The 18,463-nt window shown below is 58.4% G+C and overlaps 3 protein-coding genes across 4 annotated transcripts; 1 reads left to right on the forward strand and 2 right to left on the reverse strand.

The window, feature by feature from the left end:
- Positions 1–502: 502 nt before the first annotated feature.
- On the forward strand, positions 503–7,898 carry PPP4C (protein phosphatase 4 catalytic subunit). The gene is made up of 9 exons (XM_045461509.1): positions 503–735; positions 964–1,131; positions 4,540–4,591; positions 5,168–5,218; positions 5,435–5,536; positions 6,094–6,267; positions 6,361–6,487; positions 7,316–7,505; positions 7,598–7,898. The coding sequence occupies exons 2-9, from the start codon at positions 1,034–1,036 to the stop codon at positions 7,725–7,727; spliced, it is 924 nt and encodes a 307-aa protein (XP_045317465.1). The 5' UTR covers positions 503–735; positions 964–1,033; the 3' UTR covers positions 7,728–7,898.
- A 512-nt stretch (positions 7,899–8,410) lies between these two features.
- Positions 8,411–13,327, reverse strand: TBX6 (T-box transcription factor 6). 2 transcript variants are annotated; one of them, XM_045461504.1, is made up of 9 exons: positions 13,117–13,327; positions 12,480–12,646; positions 12,162–12,396; positions 11,000–11,267; positions 10,775–10,921; positions 10,627–10,697; positions 9,397–9,470; positions 9,129–9,312; positions 8,411–9,045 (listed from the first exon to the last, which is right to left on the reverse strand). In XM_045461504.1, the coding sequence occupies exons 2-9, from the start codon at positions 12,595–12,597 to the stop codon at positions 8,832–8,834; spliced, it is 1,311 nt and encodes a 436-aa protein (XP_045317460.1). In that variant the 5' UTR covers positions 12,598–12,646; positions 13,117–13,327; the 3' UTR covers positions 8,411–8,831. The 2 variants fall into 2 exon arrangements, with proteins under 2 accessions (XP_045317460.1, XP_045317459.1); XM_045461503.1 differs by having other exon boundaries at positions 12,480–13,327.
- A 431-nt stretch (positions 13,328–13,758) lies between these two features.
- YPEL3 (yippee like 3) lies at positions 13,759–17,717 on the reverse strand. Its single transcript, XM_045462459.1, has 5 exons — positions 17,253–17,717; positions 16,365–16,547; positions 16,229–16,272; positions 15,904–16,012; positions 13,759–14,240 (listed from the first exon to the last, which is right to left on the reverse strand). Exons 1-5 carry the CDS (start codon positions 17,712–17,714, stop codon positions 14,151–14,153), a joined length of 888 nt encoding a protein of 295 aa, XP_045318415.1. The 5' UTR covers positions 17,715–17,717; the 3' UTR covers positions 13,759–14,150.
- Positions 17,718–18,463: the final 746 nt, after the last annotated feature.

An 18,463-nucleotide genomic window follows, 5' to 3' on the forward strand; every position in this document is an offset into this window, starting at 1 on the left:
GTGATAGGTGGAGATACTAGAACTGATTCCTTTAAAAAAAAAAAAAAAAAAAGGAATAAAACTTGCAGGCAACAGGAAGCAACTGAGGGGTGTCCGGGGGGTACTGTTCTGGAATCAGGGAGGTCATTTTGACTGAGGCCCAGACTCGGTGTGGGCGAGGTGGACTCCTTTCTGCCTCTAACTTCGGAGGTCCTCTACGGCAGAGATTTCTCTGGGGCCACGGAAAGAGATTTGGACAGGATTCTTCCAGCCACTGAACAAATGTTTAGGTATGCCTACTGTGCCAGGCCTCGTTCTAAGCACCAGAGCTGCAAGGGTGACCCTCAGGGATGGGTAGCCCGACTCAAACAGGTAAATAAAAGCGTGTCACAAAATTACACGGCGACCCCGCGGCTCAGCTTGCTTCCCTAACGGAGATGGGAGTGGGGCGGACTGAGGCGTCCATCAGCTCGCAAGAGGCGGGTCCACCGGGCCCCGGTGACCTCCGCCCGCACGCCGCCCACATCCGCTTCCTTCGGCTCATCCCCACTCCTCTGCTCCGAGAGGTGGGGGTAAGGGCGCGGCGCGCGAGGGGGAAGGTGTGTGTGACGCCACATCCGGCGCGCGGCGGAACTGATCTCCCTTTGCTTCCGCGGCGGGGCCGGAAGTAGAAGCGGCGGTGGCGGCGGCCCAAAGCGGAGGGAAGGAGGAAGGCAGGCAGGGAGTCCGGGAGCCGGAGCCGGAGTCGCGGCGGCGGTAATAGGCTGAGACCCCTCTAGGCCACCGTCCCGAGCGCGGGGTCGCGGGGTTCGGCGGGAGTTAGCGGGGAGCGGCCAGGGCCGTGGGACGCTGGGGGTCCCGGGGCCGATGTGAGGGGAGGCGGGGGGAGTGGGGGCCGGGCCAGCTCCAGAATTTAGTTGCCTCCCCACCCCCCCCTCCCCCTACGGACGCTCTGATCCACGGACTCGTCTTCTCGTTCCTCAGGAGACCCCTGTGCGGTGCGGAGGGGGCGGCGGCCCCGGCTCTGACCCGCGCCGGGGGCGGGTGGTGGGCCATGGCGGAGATCAGCGACCTGGACCGGCAGATCGAGCAACTGCGGCGCTGCGAGCTCATCAAAGAGAGCGAAGTCAAGGCCCTGTGCGCTAAGGCCAGGTGAGCCTGCTGGCCCCGCTGCCCAAGGGGGTTCCGGTCTGGGGCAAAGCCAGTGAGAACTTGGGGCCTGGATCATCCTGGCATCTTTCCCAGAGAGGAGCAGAATAGGGCCACTTCCCTTGAGCAACCAGCCCGTTGGGAGAAGACAGACCTGGATAAAGACACCGAAAGTATGAAGTGACGCGTTTTCAGTGGCGTTAGAGAGTCATAAGATACTTAGGAAGCTCACGGAAACAACTTTACCTGTCGGAGGAACAGAGGTTTCTTGGGAGGAACTGAACTTTGGGGATAAGCCCAACCCTTGAGTTCTGTGGGAAGTAGGATGATGTAGTGGTTAGGAGCTCAGGCTTTGGAATGTGATGGTTCTAGGTTGGGAGGTGAACTCTGCCACTTACTGGCTGTGTTGGTGATCTTGAGGTCCCTGACAGTTTCTTCATTTGTAGACTGGGGATAATAGTACTTACTAAGATGGCTGTGACGAGTCAGTAAGTTGGTGCGTGGGGTGGGCTTAGCATAGTTCCTTGGTACAACGTAAGTGCTCACTAATCCTTAGGTGTTACTGTTGTTACCGTGTAGGAAGAGGGCATTGCTGATATGGACTGAAGTCATCAGGGAAGGTTTCTAAGAGAAGGTGGCCTGGAAGGATGAAAACCATTTGGCTGGCTGATGGGAGCAGGGCCAGGGAGGAAGGACATTCGTAGTAGGATGAGGGCAGGAGTGGAGGCCCCGAGATGTGTGGGCACCAGTAAGGAGACCACTTAAACCTGCCTCCCCTAAGGTCCTGTTTGCAGCTTGCACCGTGCCGGAGAATTGTAGGGAAAGAGCCAGGAGAACCACCGTACGTTTGTTGAACAGCAGGCCCGCGGTTCCACAACAGGCCTTGTACTGGCAAGGAACTTCCGTCTTCCTCACAGCAGTTTTGTGAGGTCAGGACTATTTGCTCCATTTAACGTGACTCCTGGAGGCCTGATGACTTGACTGAGGTCACCCAGAGAGAACGTGGCGGAGCTAGGTTCTGAACTTGTGGCTCTCGGACTCTTGCTTGGTTGTACTTCACACAGACAGACTCATAGCAGTGAGACGAGGCCTGTTTGGTGAACGGGCAAGGCCCTTTTTCGTCTGTGACTGTGTTTTGCCGTTTGAAGAAAATTTCCCTGACTGGACGAGCCCCAAGATGTTTTTAGTCATCCCTGTTCTCTCTGTCTTGAGTGGCATTTTTAGGAACTTAAACCAACTGTTGCCTGGCACTGTTCTTTTTCCTGTTAGACTCATCTTGCCCTGAGGGCCCGAATTGATTCGGTGGTGAGGATAGCTAATGCTCGAATAGCACGGTGGAGTTTTCAGAATAACAGAGAGGTAATTTATTCTGTCTCCATTGCTCTTGGCAGCAGCCCTGTGGCTTCGTCAGGTCAAGCGTGAGTGTTTCACAGAAGAGGAAGCTGAGTCTCTGAAAAGATAATGTCTTGCCTGCAGTTTCACAGCTCATTGGAGGGGAGGTTCATTTTGGATCCAGATCTTTCACTGTACTCCATGCTCATTGACAGCCAAGCAGAGACACTTAAACCGTGTACAAAGCACTGGGGAGCTATAGAGGACTGAGGAGTGGGAGAGTCCCGTCCAGCTGAAACTGAGAAGGGGCTGGGAGGTACTGGGCTGAGGCCCAAGTTGGCCAGTATTATCTTGGGCCCATTCTGAAGGGGGAACAACTCTTGCACCTGGCCATGGCCTCCTGGAGACCCACCGGGGGCCCAGCCAAGGCTGAAAGTGTCAGGAACCTCCCCTTGCTCACAGGGTACATAGTCTCAAACCCTTGGAACTAGAGAGGCCTGAAGTGTGTGGACTGAACTCAGTCCTACTAAAAATACCAGTACAGGAAAAGAGCAGAGGGTTTGAATCCGGTGCTTTTCAATATGAGTCCCAGCTTTGTCACCTATAAACAATGTAATCCTGGTCAAGTCTCTCCATCTCTCCAAGTCTTTGAAGTCCTTACGGAGCTCAGATGAGATTCTGCATCTGTAGGGACAGGGGCTGGCACTTTGGCAGGCTTTTTCTAAAGGTAGCATTCGTTGTGGAAGTCAAGGTGGGCGGGTGTGACCCCTGAGAGGGCGGATGATGTGCTGTGAGTGACAGAGCTGGGCTTGGAGGCTGGGCCCGGAATCTGTGGATGAGGCCGGCACAGATTCATAGGAGATTGGGCTCCTGAGTTCAATTCATTCACTCTCCAGCTTCGTGACCGTGATCCTGCCCCCTTTTTTCTCTAAGCCTTGGTTTTTCTGTCGAGGAGGAAAAGAACCTCCCTGAGTCCATTGGGGAGGTCATCATAAGCAGTTGATGTGGAACAGTGTTTCACGCCAGATGCGTTCCTAGCGGGAGGGCCTGGTTGTTGGATGGCCGCTCGATCACTGCCAGTGCCTTCCCCCGAACGTCCCCCCATTCCCAGAAAGCCAAGCAAGCGCACTTCCCTCGAGCCACCTTTTTCATAGAGAGCATCTTCAGGGCCGTAGGTGAAAACATCCGTTCTCGGAACTCAGGGAGCTGCTTGTCTCCTAGGAGGAGGCTGGCAGAAAAAGGCCAGTGCCTGGGCGCCCCCCACACCAGAGTAGCTAGGTGGCAGCGCCAGGCTGCCTGAATTAAATCCCACCTGTATGACCGTGGCCAGTTTATTCGCCTGAGCAGTGGGTTCATCACAGTGCCCGCCTTGGGGGGTGGCCGTTGGGTTTGTGTCATCGACACCAAGCTCTTACTACGGTCCTGGGGTGTGGCGTGAACTGGAGTGGTCACCGCTGCCGTCATCACCAAGGGCAAAATCTGGAAACGTGGCGCCGCTTACTTCGCCGTGTGTGTGTAGCTGACAGAGTGGTTTCACGTCACGCGCTCTCGAGTCGTAGTAGACTCCACTGCAGGGAGGAACGAAAGAACAAAGTTGTCACTCCCTCTAAATAAGGCAAAAGCGCATCACTTTGATGGTGTGTTTGATCACTGGGTGCCTTTGGACAGTCTGGGGAAAGCCTCCGTGACGGGCGGAGAGGAGGCTCAGCCGGGGGCACGGTCTCAGAGCGCTCCGGGCCAAGGGAGCAGCGTGAGCAGAGAGCTCTGCATGGAGAGCGGGTCTGTTCTCTGGAACGAGCGCTGGATGTGGGAAAGAGGGCAACAGGGAGGGTCAGGGCTTGAAAGGCCACTGTCTCCTTGGAAAGGCTTTGAATGCCGCAGCAAGAGTTTGGGCTCTGGCCTCTTGGCCTTGGGGAGGCCTGCGGTCAGCCCATCCTGGGGATGTTATTGCACACCTCACTCCTGCCCCCTAGAGGTTCAAGGCCCACCTCAGATCCTCCCTTCCAAAAGATGAGGAACTGGGCTGGGCTGAGCTGGGCTGGCCTGGCTGTGGTGACCCTGGTCTTCTCCCGTCCCCAGAGAGATCTTGGTAGAGGAGAGCAACGTACAGAGGGTGGACTCGCCAGTCACAGTGAGTACCGCGTGTCCTTCCAGAGCCTAGGCACATGGCCGTTCCCCTTAATCTTGTGGGCTACAGAGGTCTGCCCCTCATCCCCGAGAGCCCGGAAAGTCCCGTGTATCCCTCTCCCATCTTCAAGGGAGCCTTGCTATACGAAATGGATGTTACGGGAAGGGTCTTTTGAGCTGATGGGGGGATACTCTTGGTCAGGGCAGAAGGACTCTGAATCTGGTGAGTGATTCTGCCCCACACATTTCTGTGTATCCTGTGTCATTAGTAGCTTTATTCCGGGTTCCTTGAGGGAAGCACGGAGAGGAGGGGGCCAGGTCCTCCAGAAGCTACAGGCCTAGCTGGAGAGACCTAGTTTTCGCTCTTGCCCACAGAACAGCTGGCACTCAGTGCGGGATGGGGGGTGATTCCAGAGCAGACGAAGTCCGGGTAGGACAGTAGATTGGTGGCCCTGAGAAGTTGAGGTTTAGCCGGGAGCGATAAGGAGCTACTAAAGTGGCGGGTGTTCTGAAGGCCAGCCCCTGGAGGCGGAGGCTCTCCGGCTGTGCGAGTTCCGACCCAGCTCTCCTCACTTCCTAGGTATGCGGCGACATCCACGGGCAATTCTATGACCTCAAGGAGCTGTTCAGAGTGAGTGTGGGGAGACTCTGGGACAGGTGACCTGGGGGGTGACTGGAAGACCCCTTTAATTGAGAGTGGAAGCTTTGACTTGGGTGAGTGAGAGGCCTCCTGTTTGGTGGGCCCTCTGTGAAAGAAGGGCCTCAACTTGACCGGCACATGGGCTGCCGCAGCAGGGGACAGGCGAGGATCGAGCAAACCCTTCTCCCCCCGCTCCTCCCTCCCCAGGTGGGTGGCGACGTCCCTGAGACCAACTACCTCTTCATGGGGGACTTTGTGGATCGTGGTTTCTACAGCGTCGAAACGTTCCTCCTGCTGCTGGCACTTAAGGTGGGAACCCGGGCTTCCGGTGCCCACACCCGGGCCGCCTCCGGCCTGACCTGTCTGTGTCCTTCCTGCCCTCGTCTCCTTCTCCATCCACCCCCAGCTCTGAGCCGTCCTGCTGGTGTTCAGCTTGCCCGGGGATGGGCAGAGCAACTTTCCTTGGCTCGGGGGCATCTGATGGGGTTCCTGGAGGAGAAGGCGGAGCTGCGGCATTGGAGGGGAGGGAATAGAGGCTCCCCGTGCTCGGAAAGTGGCAGGGTGTTGAGTTCACCTGGGTGCGGTATCCGTTGGTAGGCCAGATGACAGAGCACCTGAGGGTCTCGGTAAGGACTTAGTGGTGAAAGGGGAACCGATAGGTTGTAGTTGATGGGGAGGGGTCAGCCTCAAATCCCCTGGAGGAGGGACCGGGGCCTACGAGGTTGGCAAGAGATGGCATGACTCTGGGCTGGGGTAGTGACGAGGCGACAGGGTGGGCAGGTATGAGGAGATCTGGGAAGGGCCGGTGGGGCTGTGAGGGAGGGACAGAGCCCAGCCCCCAGCCCTGGATCGGTGGCCCCCTCCAGGTTCGCTATCCTGACCGAATCACCCTGATCCGGGGCAACCACGAAAGCCGCCAGATCACCCAGGTCTACGGCTTCTACGACGAGTGTCTGCGCAAATATGGCTCGGTGACCGTGTGGCGCTACTGCACTGAGATCTTTGACTACCTCAGCCTGTCGGCCATCATCGATGGCAAGGTGGGCCGGCTACCGGGTCCCGCGCGGATCGGACTTGCGGGGGAAGAGGCGCTGGGCTCAGCCGGCCTTCACTGCTTTCTTGTCCCCCTGTAGATCTTCTGCGTGCATGGGGGCCTCTCCCCCTCTATCCAGACCCTGGACCAGATCCGGACGATTGACCGAAAGCAAGAAGTGCCCCATGACGGGCCCATGTGTGACCTGCTCTGGTCTGACCCTGAAGGTGAGGGCAGGCAGGCAGGGCAGGGTGGCTCTACCCTTAGTGTGGCAGGAGACTGAGGGGGTCTTGTAGCTAAAGCAAGCGCCTTGAAGAGACAGGCCAGGCGGGCTTAGGGCAGAGCAGAGTGGAGCTGGTCTTCACTGGCATCTGCACTTGGCCGGCTTGCCCCCTGGCACCCTCAAAGAGGAGGAGGAGTGTGGGCAGCTGGTGCTCATGAGCTCGGAGAGGGGATGGGTGTGTATTTCATCGCTCAGAGGCTTGTTTGGGACGAAATCATTGGCCCCCTGAACCTGAAGGGGCTTCTGCAGAGTTCACACTCCGAGAACGACGGCCCCACGAACGTCCCTCATTTTGTGGGGTTCCCCAGCTGGTACAGAGCAGAGCCAAGACTGAACGCCGAGTCTCCCCAAGTACCAGTCCAGAGCTCCTGCTGTAACACGCACAGCCTCCGCCCCCTCACTGCCGTGCCCGCCTGCCTGGCCACTGCTCCCAGGGCGGCCAGGACAGCCCTTGTTGTCACCTGCTGGACCAATGTGGTCATTATAAGTGTCTTCTCTCGCTTTTGTGTGCACCTGTTTGGCCTGTAAGTCACATGGTCACTCTGGTTATGGGGTAGCTCCAACCGTCAGAAAATTCTTTCTCCTTTGGAGCTGATTTCCTCCAGCGTTTGCTGTCCTGTCTCCAGGATCCCCCAGAACACAGGCCGTGTGCTCTGGCCCCGTGGGGCTTGATTGAGAGAGGGGGACAGGATGGTCTCTTTCGAAGGGCGGTGGGCACCAGAGAAACCTCGAGGACACCCTCTCCCCCCATCCCTACCTTCCTTTGCCTCAGACACAACAGGCTGGGGCGTGAGCCCCCGTGGGGCTGGCTACCTGTTCGGCAGTGACGTGGTGGCCCAGTTTAATGCAGCCAACGACATTGACATGATCTGTCGCGCCCACCAACTGGTGATGGAAGGTTATAAGTGGCACTTCAATGAGACTGTGCTCACTGTGTGGTCGGCTCCCAACTACTGCTACCGGTGAGCTGCCTGGGCCAGGAGGAGGGGGTGGGGGTGGGGGAGGGGGCCCGGGCTGACCCACTCCTCTCACACCACTGCCCTCCCGCTTCTAGCTGTGGGAATGTGGCAGCCATCTTGGAGCTGGATGAGCATCTCCAGAAAGATTTCATCATCTTCGAGGCTGCGCCCCAAGAGACCCGGGGCATCCCCTCCAAGAAACCCGTGGCCGATTACTTCCTGTGATCCCTCCAGCCCCTCTGGCCCTCGGACCACTGTGACTCTGCCCTCTTCTCCAGACGGAGGCCAGGCGTTGGGGGGTTGTCTTGGCTCTGCTCTCCCCCCAGAGAGGGCACTTCGAGGGTGAGGACTTTCTCTGGAGATGCTTGGAGCTTCCGCTCCATGCTCCTCTCCTTTCTCCCCACTTGAACCATGACGTTTCCAATAATTTTTTGTTTTTCTTTTTTCCTTTTTTTTTTTGTTTGTTTTTAGATAAAAAAAATTTTGAGAGAAAGAAAAATTCTAATAAAAGGAGAAAAATGGTCTTTGGGTTTGTGTCAGACTCGATTGGTATTGAGCAGCGATGCCGGCCTTGGGGCCTGGGGTAGACCTGAGGACCTTGACTGCCCCAGAGCCTCCTGGTCTGCATCCAGTGACAGTGACTTCCGGGAAGGCTTCCGCCGTGCCAGGCAGAGGGCTGGGTTCTCAGAAGCAGCCTTATTTAATTCTCAAAACAGTGAGGGTCAGGACATTCACGTTTCCCTACTTCCCTGAAGGGGAAACAGCACCAAAGCCGGTTGATTTACACGCACGAGGTCATGCAGCTGGAAACTGGCAAGTGTAAATTGGGGCTCGGGTCTCCCCACAAAACCTTTGCTCACCCAGCCCTGCCCAGGGCTAAACACCATTAGCCAATGTTTCCAGAGCACTGAGGTCTTTTGAGTTTTATTAACAAAAATACTCTGGTCCTGAGAACAAACTGGTGTGGGTTGTCCTGGGGCGAGGGGGTAGAACTTGCAGAGCCCAAGGCTGAGGCCCAGGAGGAGGGGGTGCTGGGCAGTGGCCCCATTTGGCCAGGCAGAGCCTCCCTCCATTCACACCGAGGTGAGAGCCTGGAAGGGGAAGCTGGCCCCAGCTGGACTCCCAGCAGCTTAGCCAGAGCTTTGAAGCCAGGGTGGGTGGGAGTGAAATCAAAGTGTGAAGTGGGGTGGGGGAGGCCCCCCCCCCCCGGGCCGCCATTTGGTGTGGGGGATGGGGCCAGTGGAAGTGATGGGGCTGCAGGCCTGGGGGAAGGGCGGCGGAGGTCTGGGACCGAGGACAGGGAGGGAGGCAGAGGGGCCCAGCAAGAGCTCAGTACATAGGTTTGGAGCCCATGTCCAGGTAAGCCCCAGGGCCGGGGTAGGGAAGGGGGAAGGGGCCCCCCTGGAGGAAGTGCGAGGCGAAGGGGGCTGGGGGTGCAGCTGCTGGGTATCCTGAGCCCCCGGGCCCAGGCTGCAGCTCCAGGAATGCGGCCGAGTAGGGGGCCGGGCGCCCTGAGTCCGCAGCCTCAGGGAAGCTGGGGTTCCTGAAGTAAAGAGGAGGTGTCAGGACAGGACGCAGGGCTCCCTGACCTGAAACAGCCCAACTCTGCGCCCTCGTCCCACTCGCCTGGTTGGAAGGTGACTGGGAGCCCCGTGGAAAGCAGCAGGGTGCAGAAGGTAGGCTTCGGCACTGGAGCCGCCACACGGAGGAGCCGGGGCCTGGGCCGCTGCGCGGGGGGCTGGGGCCTGCTCGGGATCTGACTCACGGACGTCCCCCCCCAGTGTGGAATCACAGGGGCCCCCTGGTGCATCTGGGGAAGACAGAAGAGAGAGGTCGGGCTAAGGAGGAACAGCATCTGAGGACTGGCCCCCATCACTATTAAGACTACGCTCACCTCCACTCCCATAGGCCTCTGTGGCCACTGGCTCTGGGCCCCTCAGTTTCCTCTTCACACGGGCATCTCGCTCCCTAGAGGACAGTGACAATGATGATGATGATGATGATAGTGATGATGATGATGATGATGGTAATAATGGCACTTACCAGGTGCCAGGCCTTTCACCCTCCCAGGGATGTTGTTAGGGAGGTGCCATTATTATACCCATTTTACAGATGAAGGAACTCAAGGCCAGAGAATTAAGGGACTAGAAAGGGCAAAGTATCTCCCACTTAAAACTTTCCAGTGGTTTCCAATTGCCTTCCTTGCATTTGGGAAACTCCTTCCCAAGCTAGAAGGCCAGGGCATGGGCTGAGGCCACCTCCCCATCACCGGCTGCCTGGCAGCCATCCTCTGGAATCCTCTCATCTGCCCCTGCTCACCTGTTCAGCTCATCCCTGGCTCCGTTCACGCTCTTGTCTCACTTCCTCAAGGAAGTCCTCCGACTTCCCACGGCACTACACCACCACCCTCATAGCATCTGTCAACTGTTCTGCTGTATATTTGTTAGGGTGACCCTTTGATTAACGGCTGTCTCTTCTGCCTGACTGTACACCCCTTGAGGGCAAAGAACAGCTCGACTGAGAGAGCTCCGCTCAGAACAGAAGCCAAAGCCCTAAATAAACCTTCACTGTCCAACAAAGCCTGGCTCCTCTTTGCCTCTCACTTGCCTCTTCGCCTCTTCCACTCCAGCCGCACCGCAGGTGTGCTCCTACCTCAGGGCCCTTGCCCATGCTGTCCCCACTTCTTGGCACGCTGTTCCTCAGATATCCACTTCCTTCCGGACTTTTTCCTCCCATACTTCCTTCAGGACCTGGAACAGGCTTCTCATCTAATAAATACCCCACTCCAGTCTTTCCTGTCTTCCTTTCTTTCTTTCCTCTTCAGAACTTATCCCTAACACATTATATTTTATTTATCTCTCGTGTTTACTTGTCTACTCTGCCCACTAGAGTGTCAGTCCCATAAGGGCAGGGGCTTCATTTCTTTTCTTCATGATGGATCTCCAGTGCCTGGAACTGTGCCCGGCACACAGCAGGTGCTAAGACAAGTATCTGTGGGATCATCGAGCGAGTAAGTGTTTTTCCTTACTGTTGTGTTCCTGGCTTCCAGCACAGTGCCAGACACACAGTGGGCCGTCCACAGACGTTTGCTGAAGGAAGGAGCGAATGAATGAGCAATGCCCACCTCTTACAGTTTCTGCCATTCTCCCGGAAGCCCTTGGCAAAGGGATTGGCTGCGATCTTCAGTTGTGTGATCTGGGGGACACACATGCGGGGTCAGAGCTCCCACGGCCTGGGTGGGGCCCACCACCCCCTCCAGCAGGGTCACTTACCCGCGGGTTCTGATAGGCTGTCACAGAGATGAATGTGGTCTCGGGGAAGCGGAAGGAGGCAACGCCCCCCCAGTGTTGGCTGCAAAGCTGGGCTGCCCGCACCAGGTGTATGCGGGGCTGGTACTTGTGCATGGAGTGCAAGATCAGCTGAGAGGGAAGAAACGAGATGACTCCCCGCCCGGGGTCCCACCCCCAACCCCCAGCCTGTCCCAGCCAGGGCCTCACATGGCCATGGGGGTCCAGCGTGCTGTTGGTGAGCTTGACACGATGGAAAGACACGGGCTGCCGCATCCAGTGGGCACCGGTGGCAGGAGAGTCAGGGTGAATGTAGACGCGGTCAGGCAGGCGGGGCTCGGCCTTGCCACTGGGCTCCCAGCGCCGGCCCTGCCAGCGGTAGCGAGCCCCATCCACTGGAACCACATCCAGGAGAAACAGGTAGCGGGCCTCGGGGTCCAGCCCAGTGACTGATATTCGGCAAGCAGGGAACATGCGCCTGGACAGGGGAGGGGATGGGAGAGGCCTGGCGCGACCCGCCGGCCAGGGGTGGGCGCAGCCACCACCGGCGCTCACCCGGTTTCGTCAGAGAAACGTTGAGAGAGGTGGAATTAGAATCCAGAGGGCAGGGTCTTTGAGCCGGAAGTGACGGGACAGACAGGTGATCTGACCAGGGTCACGCAGATTAGGAGCAGAGCCAGACTCTGGACTCCTAAGCCCTCAAACTCCATCTGCAGAAGCAGTGGTGACACGCTTCTGTCCCTAAAGTCTTGCCAAGAGCCTACTGCTCCCCACTCTGGTCTCCTCACCTAGTCTCCAGCACCACAGTCTACACTGCTGGACACACCTGCTTCAGGAAAACAGTGTCCTGCCTTCAGCGGGACCGAGGACTTACCACGCTCAGGCCCGAGCTCCTGGCTCACAGGCCACATGCCATGCCTCCAGGGCGACCCCAGACCTAGTCACATACTGACCCTGATCCTGGCCAGATTTCTCTGAATGCTGGTCACTGGCTGGCCCTTGACCCCAATCGTAGTCTGAACCCTGGCTCCAGTCACAGACTGACCCCTGATCTGGGCCACATATGAATTATACTATAACCCAGCCGGACTTTCTGACCCAGGCCCAGACTGACCTAGGACCCTTGCCGTAGGTTGGTCCTTAAACCGGCTACAGATTCCACAGACTGACCCTTGACCTTTGCCACAGAATGACCCCTGATCCTGCCGTAGAGTAACCTGTGACCCAGGCCACAATCACACCCTGAACTTAGGCAGCGCTCTAGACCCTCTAGGAACCCCCAAACCTAGCCCCTTCACCAGGAACTCTGCCTTTCCCAAAAGACCCCCACCAGGAGCACACTGGGCCCTTTGACCCTGGCCCAGCCCCTCACCTCCCAGCTTTGGTGATGATCATCTCTGTTCCCACGGAATTGAACTCTTTCCACAGCTCCCGGTTCTCCAGGCTCAGGCTGACTCCAGGGAGCGAATGAAGGGCGTCTGGGGCTGGGGGGGCCGGCTCAGTGCCCAGGGCTGGGGGCAGCGGGGGCAGGGGTGGGGGAGCGGCCAAGGTGCAGGGAGCAGCCTCAATCCCGGAGAGGAAGCAATCCAATTTGGGAGTGTCCAGATCTGGAGATGGGGGAGGAATGAGAGCCAGCAGAGGGCCACAGCCCCCCCACGGCCTCTACACCGGAGCTGGCCCCCATGCTCACCAGGGTAGCGGTAGCCCTCTGCCAGAGCAGGCGGGAAGCTGGAATCTGCTCCCGGCTGGGGGGGCCCAAGGCGGTAGCCTGTCCCCAGGGAGGGGTACAACTCTCGTGGATGGTACATGGAGTAGTCCTGTCTGGCCTCAGGTCACGCTGCCTAGAGTCCCCGGGTGCTGAGAGATGCCCCCTTTATAGCTCACAGCTCAGCCCCTTCCAGACCCAGGATCACAGCCCCTCCCCTATTTGGGGCCCTGGAGTTGGGCTGGGTGGAGACCCCTGGGGCCTGGAAGGGGTCCAAGAGGGGGCCGGATACCTGGGTACCCTCCCCTTCTCTCCCCCCACCCCAGGCTTCATTAGCCCCGACCCCCTGCCCCCTCATTACATAATTAACTCCTCGGCCTGATTGATCCCCGGGGCTCGACAGGGACGCAGTTTGGCGCTTCCGGCCAGCTGGTCCCCGTTCCCACGGGGGGAGCCCCGGCTAGGGATAAGCTACTGAGGGGCGGGGCCTGGACCCTGGGATGGAGTCCATAGAGTCCCGGGGCAGACCTTGGCGCCCCACACTTTTCTAGCAGGTGACCCCCCCCCCCTCCTCCATCCCCCTTCACTTGGAGGCCAGAGCTTGGAGGGGATGAAGCATGACCTGAGGGAAAGAGCAGGGCTGGAGGGACGCGGCCTGAGCTTATTGTCACGCGGGGCACTGGGGACCTCGGGGACTCCGCAGCCGAGGCCTGAACCCTGTAGTCCTTCCTGCTTCCCATTCTGAAAAACCTCCACCCTCCGCCGAGTCTCCGAGGTGCCGAAGCACCCACCGCTCGACAGCCTCTGACGGCTGGCGCCTGGGTTTCCCAGAAGGTCCCGCGCTGGGGAACCCTCGGAACTACGCTTCCCAGCAGGCGCAGCGCCGAGACTCGGTGCGGAGGAGACGGACGGACGCGGCTGGGGCCGCTGGAAGTTGTAGTGGCGGCGAGAGGGGGCGGTGAAGCCGGCTGCGCGGTTGCCTCCCAGGAGAGCTCGCCCCTAGGCGGCGGCAAAACGCTAAAGCTGACAAGGCGCAGATCAGCCGAGGTCAAGGCCTAGGGAGCCAGAGTGGGCTCGGGAATCTGCACGGACAGTGAGATCGGTCCCGGGTCTCAGATGGCTGAGTCTCCGGAGGGCAGACTCCCAGCTTTGACCGCAGCGCCTACTCCATGCCTTGTGGGGGCCCAGAAAAGAACAGGTCGACGGAGGAAGGAATCTGCATTTGAGTCCCCCCTTCCCGGATTCCACGTGAGCCTGGGGCTGCCTCCACTCCATTGTTTTATTATGTACAAACGCTACAGAACAAGGGGAGCAGACACGCGTGGGGTAAAAGGGGCCCGGTGGGAGAAGTTCACAGGGCAGACGGTGCACTGGGGCCAGGAGAGCAGCACACAGGCCATATCTATAGGGCAGGCGGGGCAGGAAGGGGTTAAAAACGAGATCCAAGCCAGCCAGATCGCAGGGAAGTGCGGGGGTGTCGTCCTCCTTCTGAGCTCCCCCCAAGGTCACAGTGCATGCAATAAAATATATGTACAGGAGCTGGATCCGTCCTCTGCAGGAGCCCTGAGGGTCCAGAGCTCCCTTCTCGTGGAGGGAAGCCAGTGGCGCCCCCTGGCGGTCAGGCCGGGCTCGAGCCACATGCGGCAGGAGCAGGGGTCAGTCCCAGCCGTTGTCTTTGATCATGTGGTTGAGTTCAATGATGTACTTCCCCTCTTTGTACTTCTGGCTGCTCTCGAAGGCCTGTTCCTGAAAAGAGGGGAGAGGATGGCATCTCTGGAGCAAGGGCTTTACCAAAAGGGATCGGGTTGGGGAATAGATATGACTGGCCCCATTTTACATATAAGGAAACTGTCATGCAGAGAAGCCAAACCACCTGCCCACAAGACACACAGCTGGTAAATGACAGAGCCAGGTTTCTCACTAATGGGACAGACAGAGCTCTCTGAATCACCGGTACTTTTTAAGTACTAATGTTGACTCCAACAGAGAGGATATGGAAGTTTCTAAAAGATCCGGGGATTACAGACTGGTAGCCTGAAGGGCAATTTTGCCTACGCAGGTGTTTTGTTTGGCCATCAGAGAGTTTAGTAAAAATAACTTAAAAATACTAGGATATAGGCAGGCCATGCTTACTCCAGTTTGCTACAGACCCTCCTCCCCCACTACCCCAGATCTATGGTGCCTCTTTTGCAGACCCACAGTATGCGCTTGGCCCTGCAAACCCTTGAGTTTTTGACATCTGGATTAGGCCATCTCTTTATTTTACAGAGGTCCAGAGAGGCCGAGCCACCTGTCCGGGGACACAAAGCACAAATCTGTGGCAAGGCCCGGGGTGAACTCACATGAGGGCGGGATGCCTGCCTCTGCTGGGGGCATCCACCTCTCAGAGGCACCAAAACTCCAAGTGAAGCCTGAGGAACCAACCATGTCCCCTACAGTTTCCCAAGAGCATCTTTTTTTGCTGCATCTAATCTGATCCCCATGACAATTTTGGGTGCCAGGTGGTGCCTTCATCCTCCACAGCCAGATAAGGAAATGAGACTCAGGTAGTGAAATCAGACCCCGGATAGCAGCTGTGGCCATGAGGGCAGTGAAAAGGAAGCTCATGGTGGGGCGCCTGGGTGGCGCAGTCGGTTAAGCGTCCGACTTCAGCCAGGTCACGATCTCGCGGTCCGTGAGTTCGAGCCCCGCGTCAGGCTCTGGGCTGATGGCTCAGAGCCTGGAGCCTGTTTCCGATTCTGTGTCTCCCTCTCTCTCTGCCCCTCCCCCGTTCATGCTCTGTCTCTCTCTGTCCCAAAAATAAATAAACGTTGAAAAAAAAAAAATTTAAAAAGAAAAGGAAGCTCATGGACCCAAGTTCCATGTCACTGTGGGGTCTGGGGCAACTTCTCTGAACCTCTGAATGACAATGGAAGCCGGTGGCCGAGGATCTGGAGTTAAAAACAGACAGACAACAAAACACGCAACCAGGATTCTGGTACCTGTTCTGTTCCTTACCCGTGGTGTGACCTTGGGAAAGTTACCTACCATCTCTGGGCCTTCCTTTCTTCTGTAAAGTGGAGATAATTACAGACTCTACCCACAGGATTGTTGTAACAATGAAATGAGATAATATATGCCAAGCACATAACAGTGCGTGGCACGTAAGCATTCAATAAATGGTCATTCTGCTGATCGCCTCATCTCTAAAATGGGACGCATGTGCACGTGAGGGATGGGTGGAGAGAAAAATTCTAAAAGCCCTTGCAAGATGTGACAGAAGAGGGCATGGTCAGGGGATGAAAAGACTGTCTGACTTGAGTGAGCTGGGCCCGTACACTCCGGAAGGTTACCAGATGACCGCTTGTGAGGAGGAGGTGAAGTGAGGTTGGGTCAAAGGCTTGCCTGGGGTCAGGGGTCACGGACTCACATATTTCCAGCCCAAAGTCGTCTTGCAGTTCTCGCAGTGGATGTCAGCCACAGCATGGAGGCCTGTCAGCAGTACCCGTTCCTCGGCTGGCCCGCAGCCCACGTTCACCCTGCAGGGACATGGGGGCAGTCCCAGGGAGGGTCCCGCCATCACAAAGCCCCCCGCTAGCTTGTATCCAACTGTGTCTGTTCTTAGCATCCAAGAGAAGGGCGATCACATCAGCTTCCAACCTGAATCAGGGGACTCTGGGAGTCTCAGCACGATGCCAGGGGTCACAGGTCACAACAGAGGTCAGGGAAAGAAAGAAGGGGGACCAAATACTCACACAGAGTTGAAGAGGTAGGCACGCCCCTGACTGCCCTGGAAGGACTAAAGGGCGGAGGGACAAAGGAAGGGAGTCAGGGCCATTGGTGGGAGAGCTGCCAGGTAGCCCCTCTCGCCTCCAACTGGGACCTGGTTACCTTGGAGATGAGGTCGTCGTGGTTGGCCAGGTGAGCGCGGCAGTGGGCACAGCTATACCTCCGGTGACAGTCATCCAAGTAGGCCTGAAACGTCTTGGGCTTTGAAATACGCACCATGGCGGGGGCCGGGGGCAGTGGCCCCACCCGGGGAGCGGCCCACGGGGAGCAGAGGGAGCCCAGTGCCTGCCGGGGAGGGAGTGGGCTGTCAGGACCAGGGCCACACATACGCAGGCACACTCAGGGCCATGGGGACTCTCTCCGTCACACTTGGCTGCCGTCTCCTCTCCCCAGAGGCAGCAGCTTCTCCAGGGGCCGGAACAGGCTCGGTTTTGACTCACTGAGGAGGCCTCAAGTTGCATCACGGGGAAACTGAGGCTTGGAGAAGCCTGAGGTGAGTCACTCATCTAATTCCGGCCTCACCCCTGCGGACCTGGCAGTTGAAGCTGGAGGAAGGGGCTCTGGCTTGGATGAGCTGTCAGTTCTCATTTAGGGGGAGTATGGAGGGGTTAGGAGCTGGAGGGTCCTTAGGACCTCACCTGAACTGCCAAGGGCGGGGCGGGGCGGGGTGGGGGGTTAGCAGCTCCACTTGAGGTACAAGGGAGTTCACCTGGGGAGAGGGTCCCTCACCTGGAAGAGGCAGAGGCCCTCACTGAAGGTGGAGGGTCACCTAGGAGGGGAGGGGCTCTTACCTGGGGCGGGGGGGGGGGTGGGGGCGCAGAGGCCCTGTCTATGCCGAGGGGCTCTTACCTGCATCGCGGAGCCTTACCTGAGACCCCGGGGCTCACCTGGGGCGCGGGGGTGGGGGGCGGACGCCGGGGGAAGGGGGCAGTCCTCGCTGGCGGGGCGGGGGCTCGGGGCGACGCGCAGCCCTGACGATGCGGGCCTCACCTCGCCTGGGCGCGCGGAGGCCCGGTCCGCCGAGGTGGCCTGGCCTGGGAGTGGGGGGCGCTCCTGGTGGGCGCCGTCCCCCCCGGCCCGGGTTCGCAGCCGCCGCGACTTGTTTACACCGAGACCAGCTGCTGCCGCCGCTGCGGCGGGAGGGGGAGGGGGCCGGCCTCTGGTCCCGGCGGCCGCCGTGGCCAATCGGCGCGCCGCATGCAAATGAGGGGGCGCGTCACACCGCGGCCAGCGCAGGCCTCGGCTGCCCTTCCCCCTGCTCCGGGCTCCGGCCGGCCCGGAAATGCGGCTGCGGCCCGCAAGCCAGCCAGACAGCCCCGCAGCCCGGGTCTCCTCGCCCTTCTGGCCTCCCGCGGTCCTTGAAGGGGCGAGGATCTGCGGTGCCAGACCTGGCTCGGGGTTAGGTGTCTGGACGCACGTCCCCGGGGAGATAATAGCCATAATTATCTGCATTTAACCACCCCGTGCCCCACTCTCTTAATCCCCGCAGCAATCCTATAAGGCAGCTTTTGTTCCCCATTTTATGGGGAACACAGGTCAAAGAGGTCTAGCTACGCTCCCGAGGTTATCCAGCCGGGAAGAGGCAAAGTTGGAATTCTCACTTTGGTCCGATTCCACCGTCTTTGCCATAGCACCCGGGACAGGCTCTTGGAACGGAAGAGCTAACGGTGCCCGTCCGTCTGTGTTAGATCTCTGGGAGCCGGAGCCTGGGAACAAGCCAGTTCCTACTGCTGAGCATCACCTCTTCCAGGCAGCCTCCTCTGATGCCCCTGCCTCTGCAGGCTGAGTTAGGTGTCTGCCGTGGGCTTCTCACGTGACTCTGAACGGGAAAATGTGTGCGTCTGCCCTAGGAGACTTGTCTTGTTCCCTGCAGTGGCCCCAGTACGTAGCCTGGCCTAGAGTAGTCAACAAAGGTTTGTGAAACATGTGATTCGTTCAATGCATAAGGTTCTAGGGTTGGAGAGGGTTGAGGAGTTTGGGGAACTTCTGGAGTAGATCTGGAAGTGAAGGTTGGAAAGGCTGAAGCAGCAGATGAGCAAACCCTAAACTCAGCCTCTGAGGCCATGTCCACCATCTGCGGCGCCATGAGCAGATGAAGTCCCTTGTCCTGTGCCTGTGTCTTGAGGCTCTTCATAGCCTCAAGAGAATGGAACCCGTGGCCCTGAAGGGGCAGGAGCCTTGCTCCTTCCTGCAAGGGACAT

This window comes from Leopardus geoffroyi, chromosome E3, assembly GCF_018350155.1.
Source record: "Leopardus geoffroyi isolate Oge1 chromosome E3, O.geoffroyi_Oge1_pat1.0, whole genome shotgun sequence".
In the NCBI taxonomy this organism is placed as follows: Eukaryota; Metazoa; Chordata; class Mammalia; order Carnivora; family Felidae; genus Leopardus; species Leopardus geoffroyi.

Bases quoted from the DNA above. Each gene is read 5' to 3' on its own strand.
- PPP4C (XM_045461509.1), top strand. From the start codon at position 1,034: ATGGCGGAGATCAGCGACCTGGACCGGCAGATCGAGCAACTGCGGCGC. The intron at 5,537-6,093 runs GTGGGAACCCGG...GGCCCCCTCCAG, and splicing joins TCCTGCTGCTGGCACTTAAG to GTTCGCTATCCTGACCGAAT. The intron at 6,488-7,315 runs GTGAGGGCAGGC...CCTTTGCCTCAG, and splicing joins GCTCTGGTCTGACCCTGAAG to ACACAACAGGCTGGGGCGTG.
- TBX6 (XM_045461504.1), bottom strand. From the start codon at position 12,597: ATGTACCATCCACGAGAGTTGTACCCCTCCCTGGGGACAGGCTACCGC. The intron at 10,698-10,774 runs GTAAGTGACCCT...TGTGTCCCCCAG, and splicing joins CAGCCTATCAGAACCCGCGG to ATCACACAACTGAAGATCGC. The intron at 9,313-9,396 runs GTGAGCGTAGTC...TGTCTTCCCCAG, and splicing joins AGAGGCCTATGGGAGTGGAG to ATGCACCAGGGGGCCCCTGT.
- YPEL3 (XM_045462459.1), bottom strand. From the start codon at position 17,714: ATGCAGATAATTATGGCTATTATCTCCCCGGGGACGTGCGTCCAGACA. The intron at 16,548-17,252 runs GTGAGGCCCGCA...CCTCCCCGGCAG, and splicing joins CCTCCGCGCGCCCAGGCGAG to GCACTGGGCTCCCTCTGCTC. The intron at 14,241-15,903 runs GTGAGTCCGTGA...CCCTCTTTTCAG, and splicing joins CGACTTTGGGCTGGAAATAT to GAACAGGCCTTCGAGAGCAG.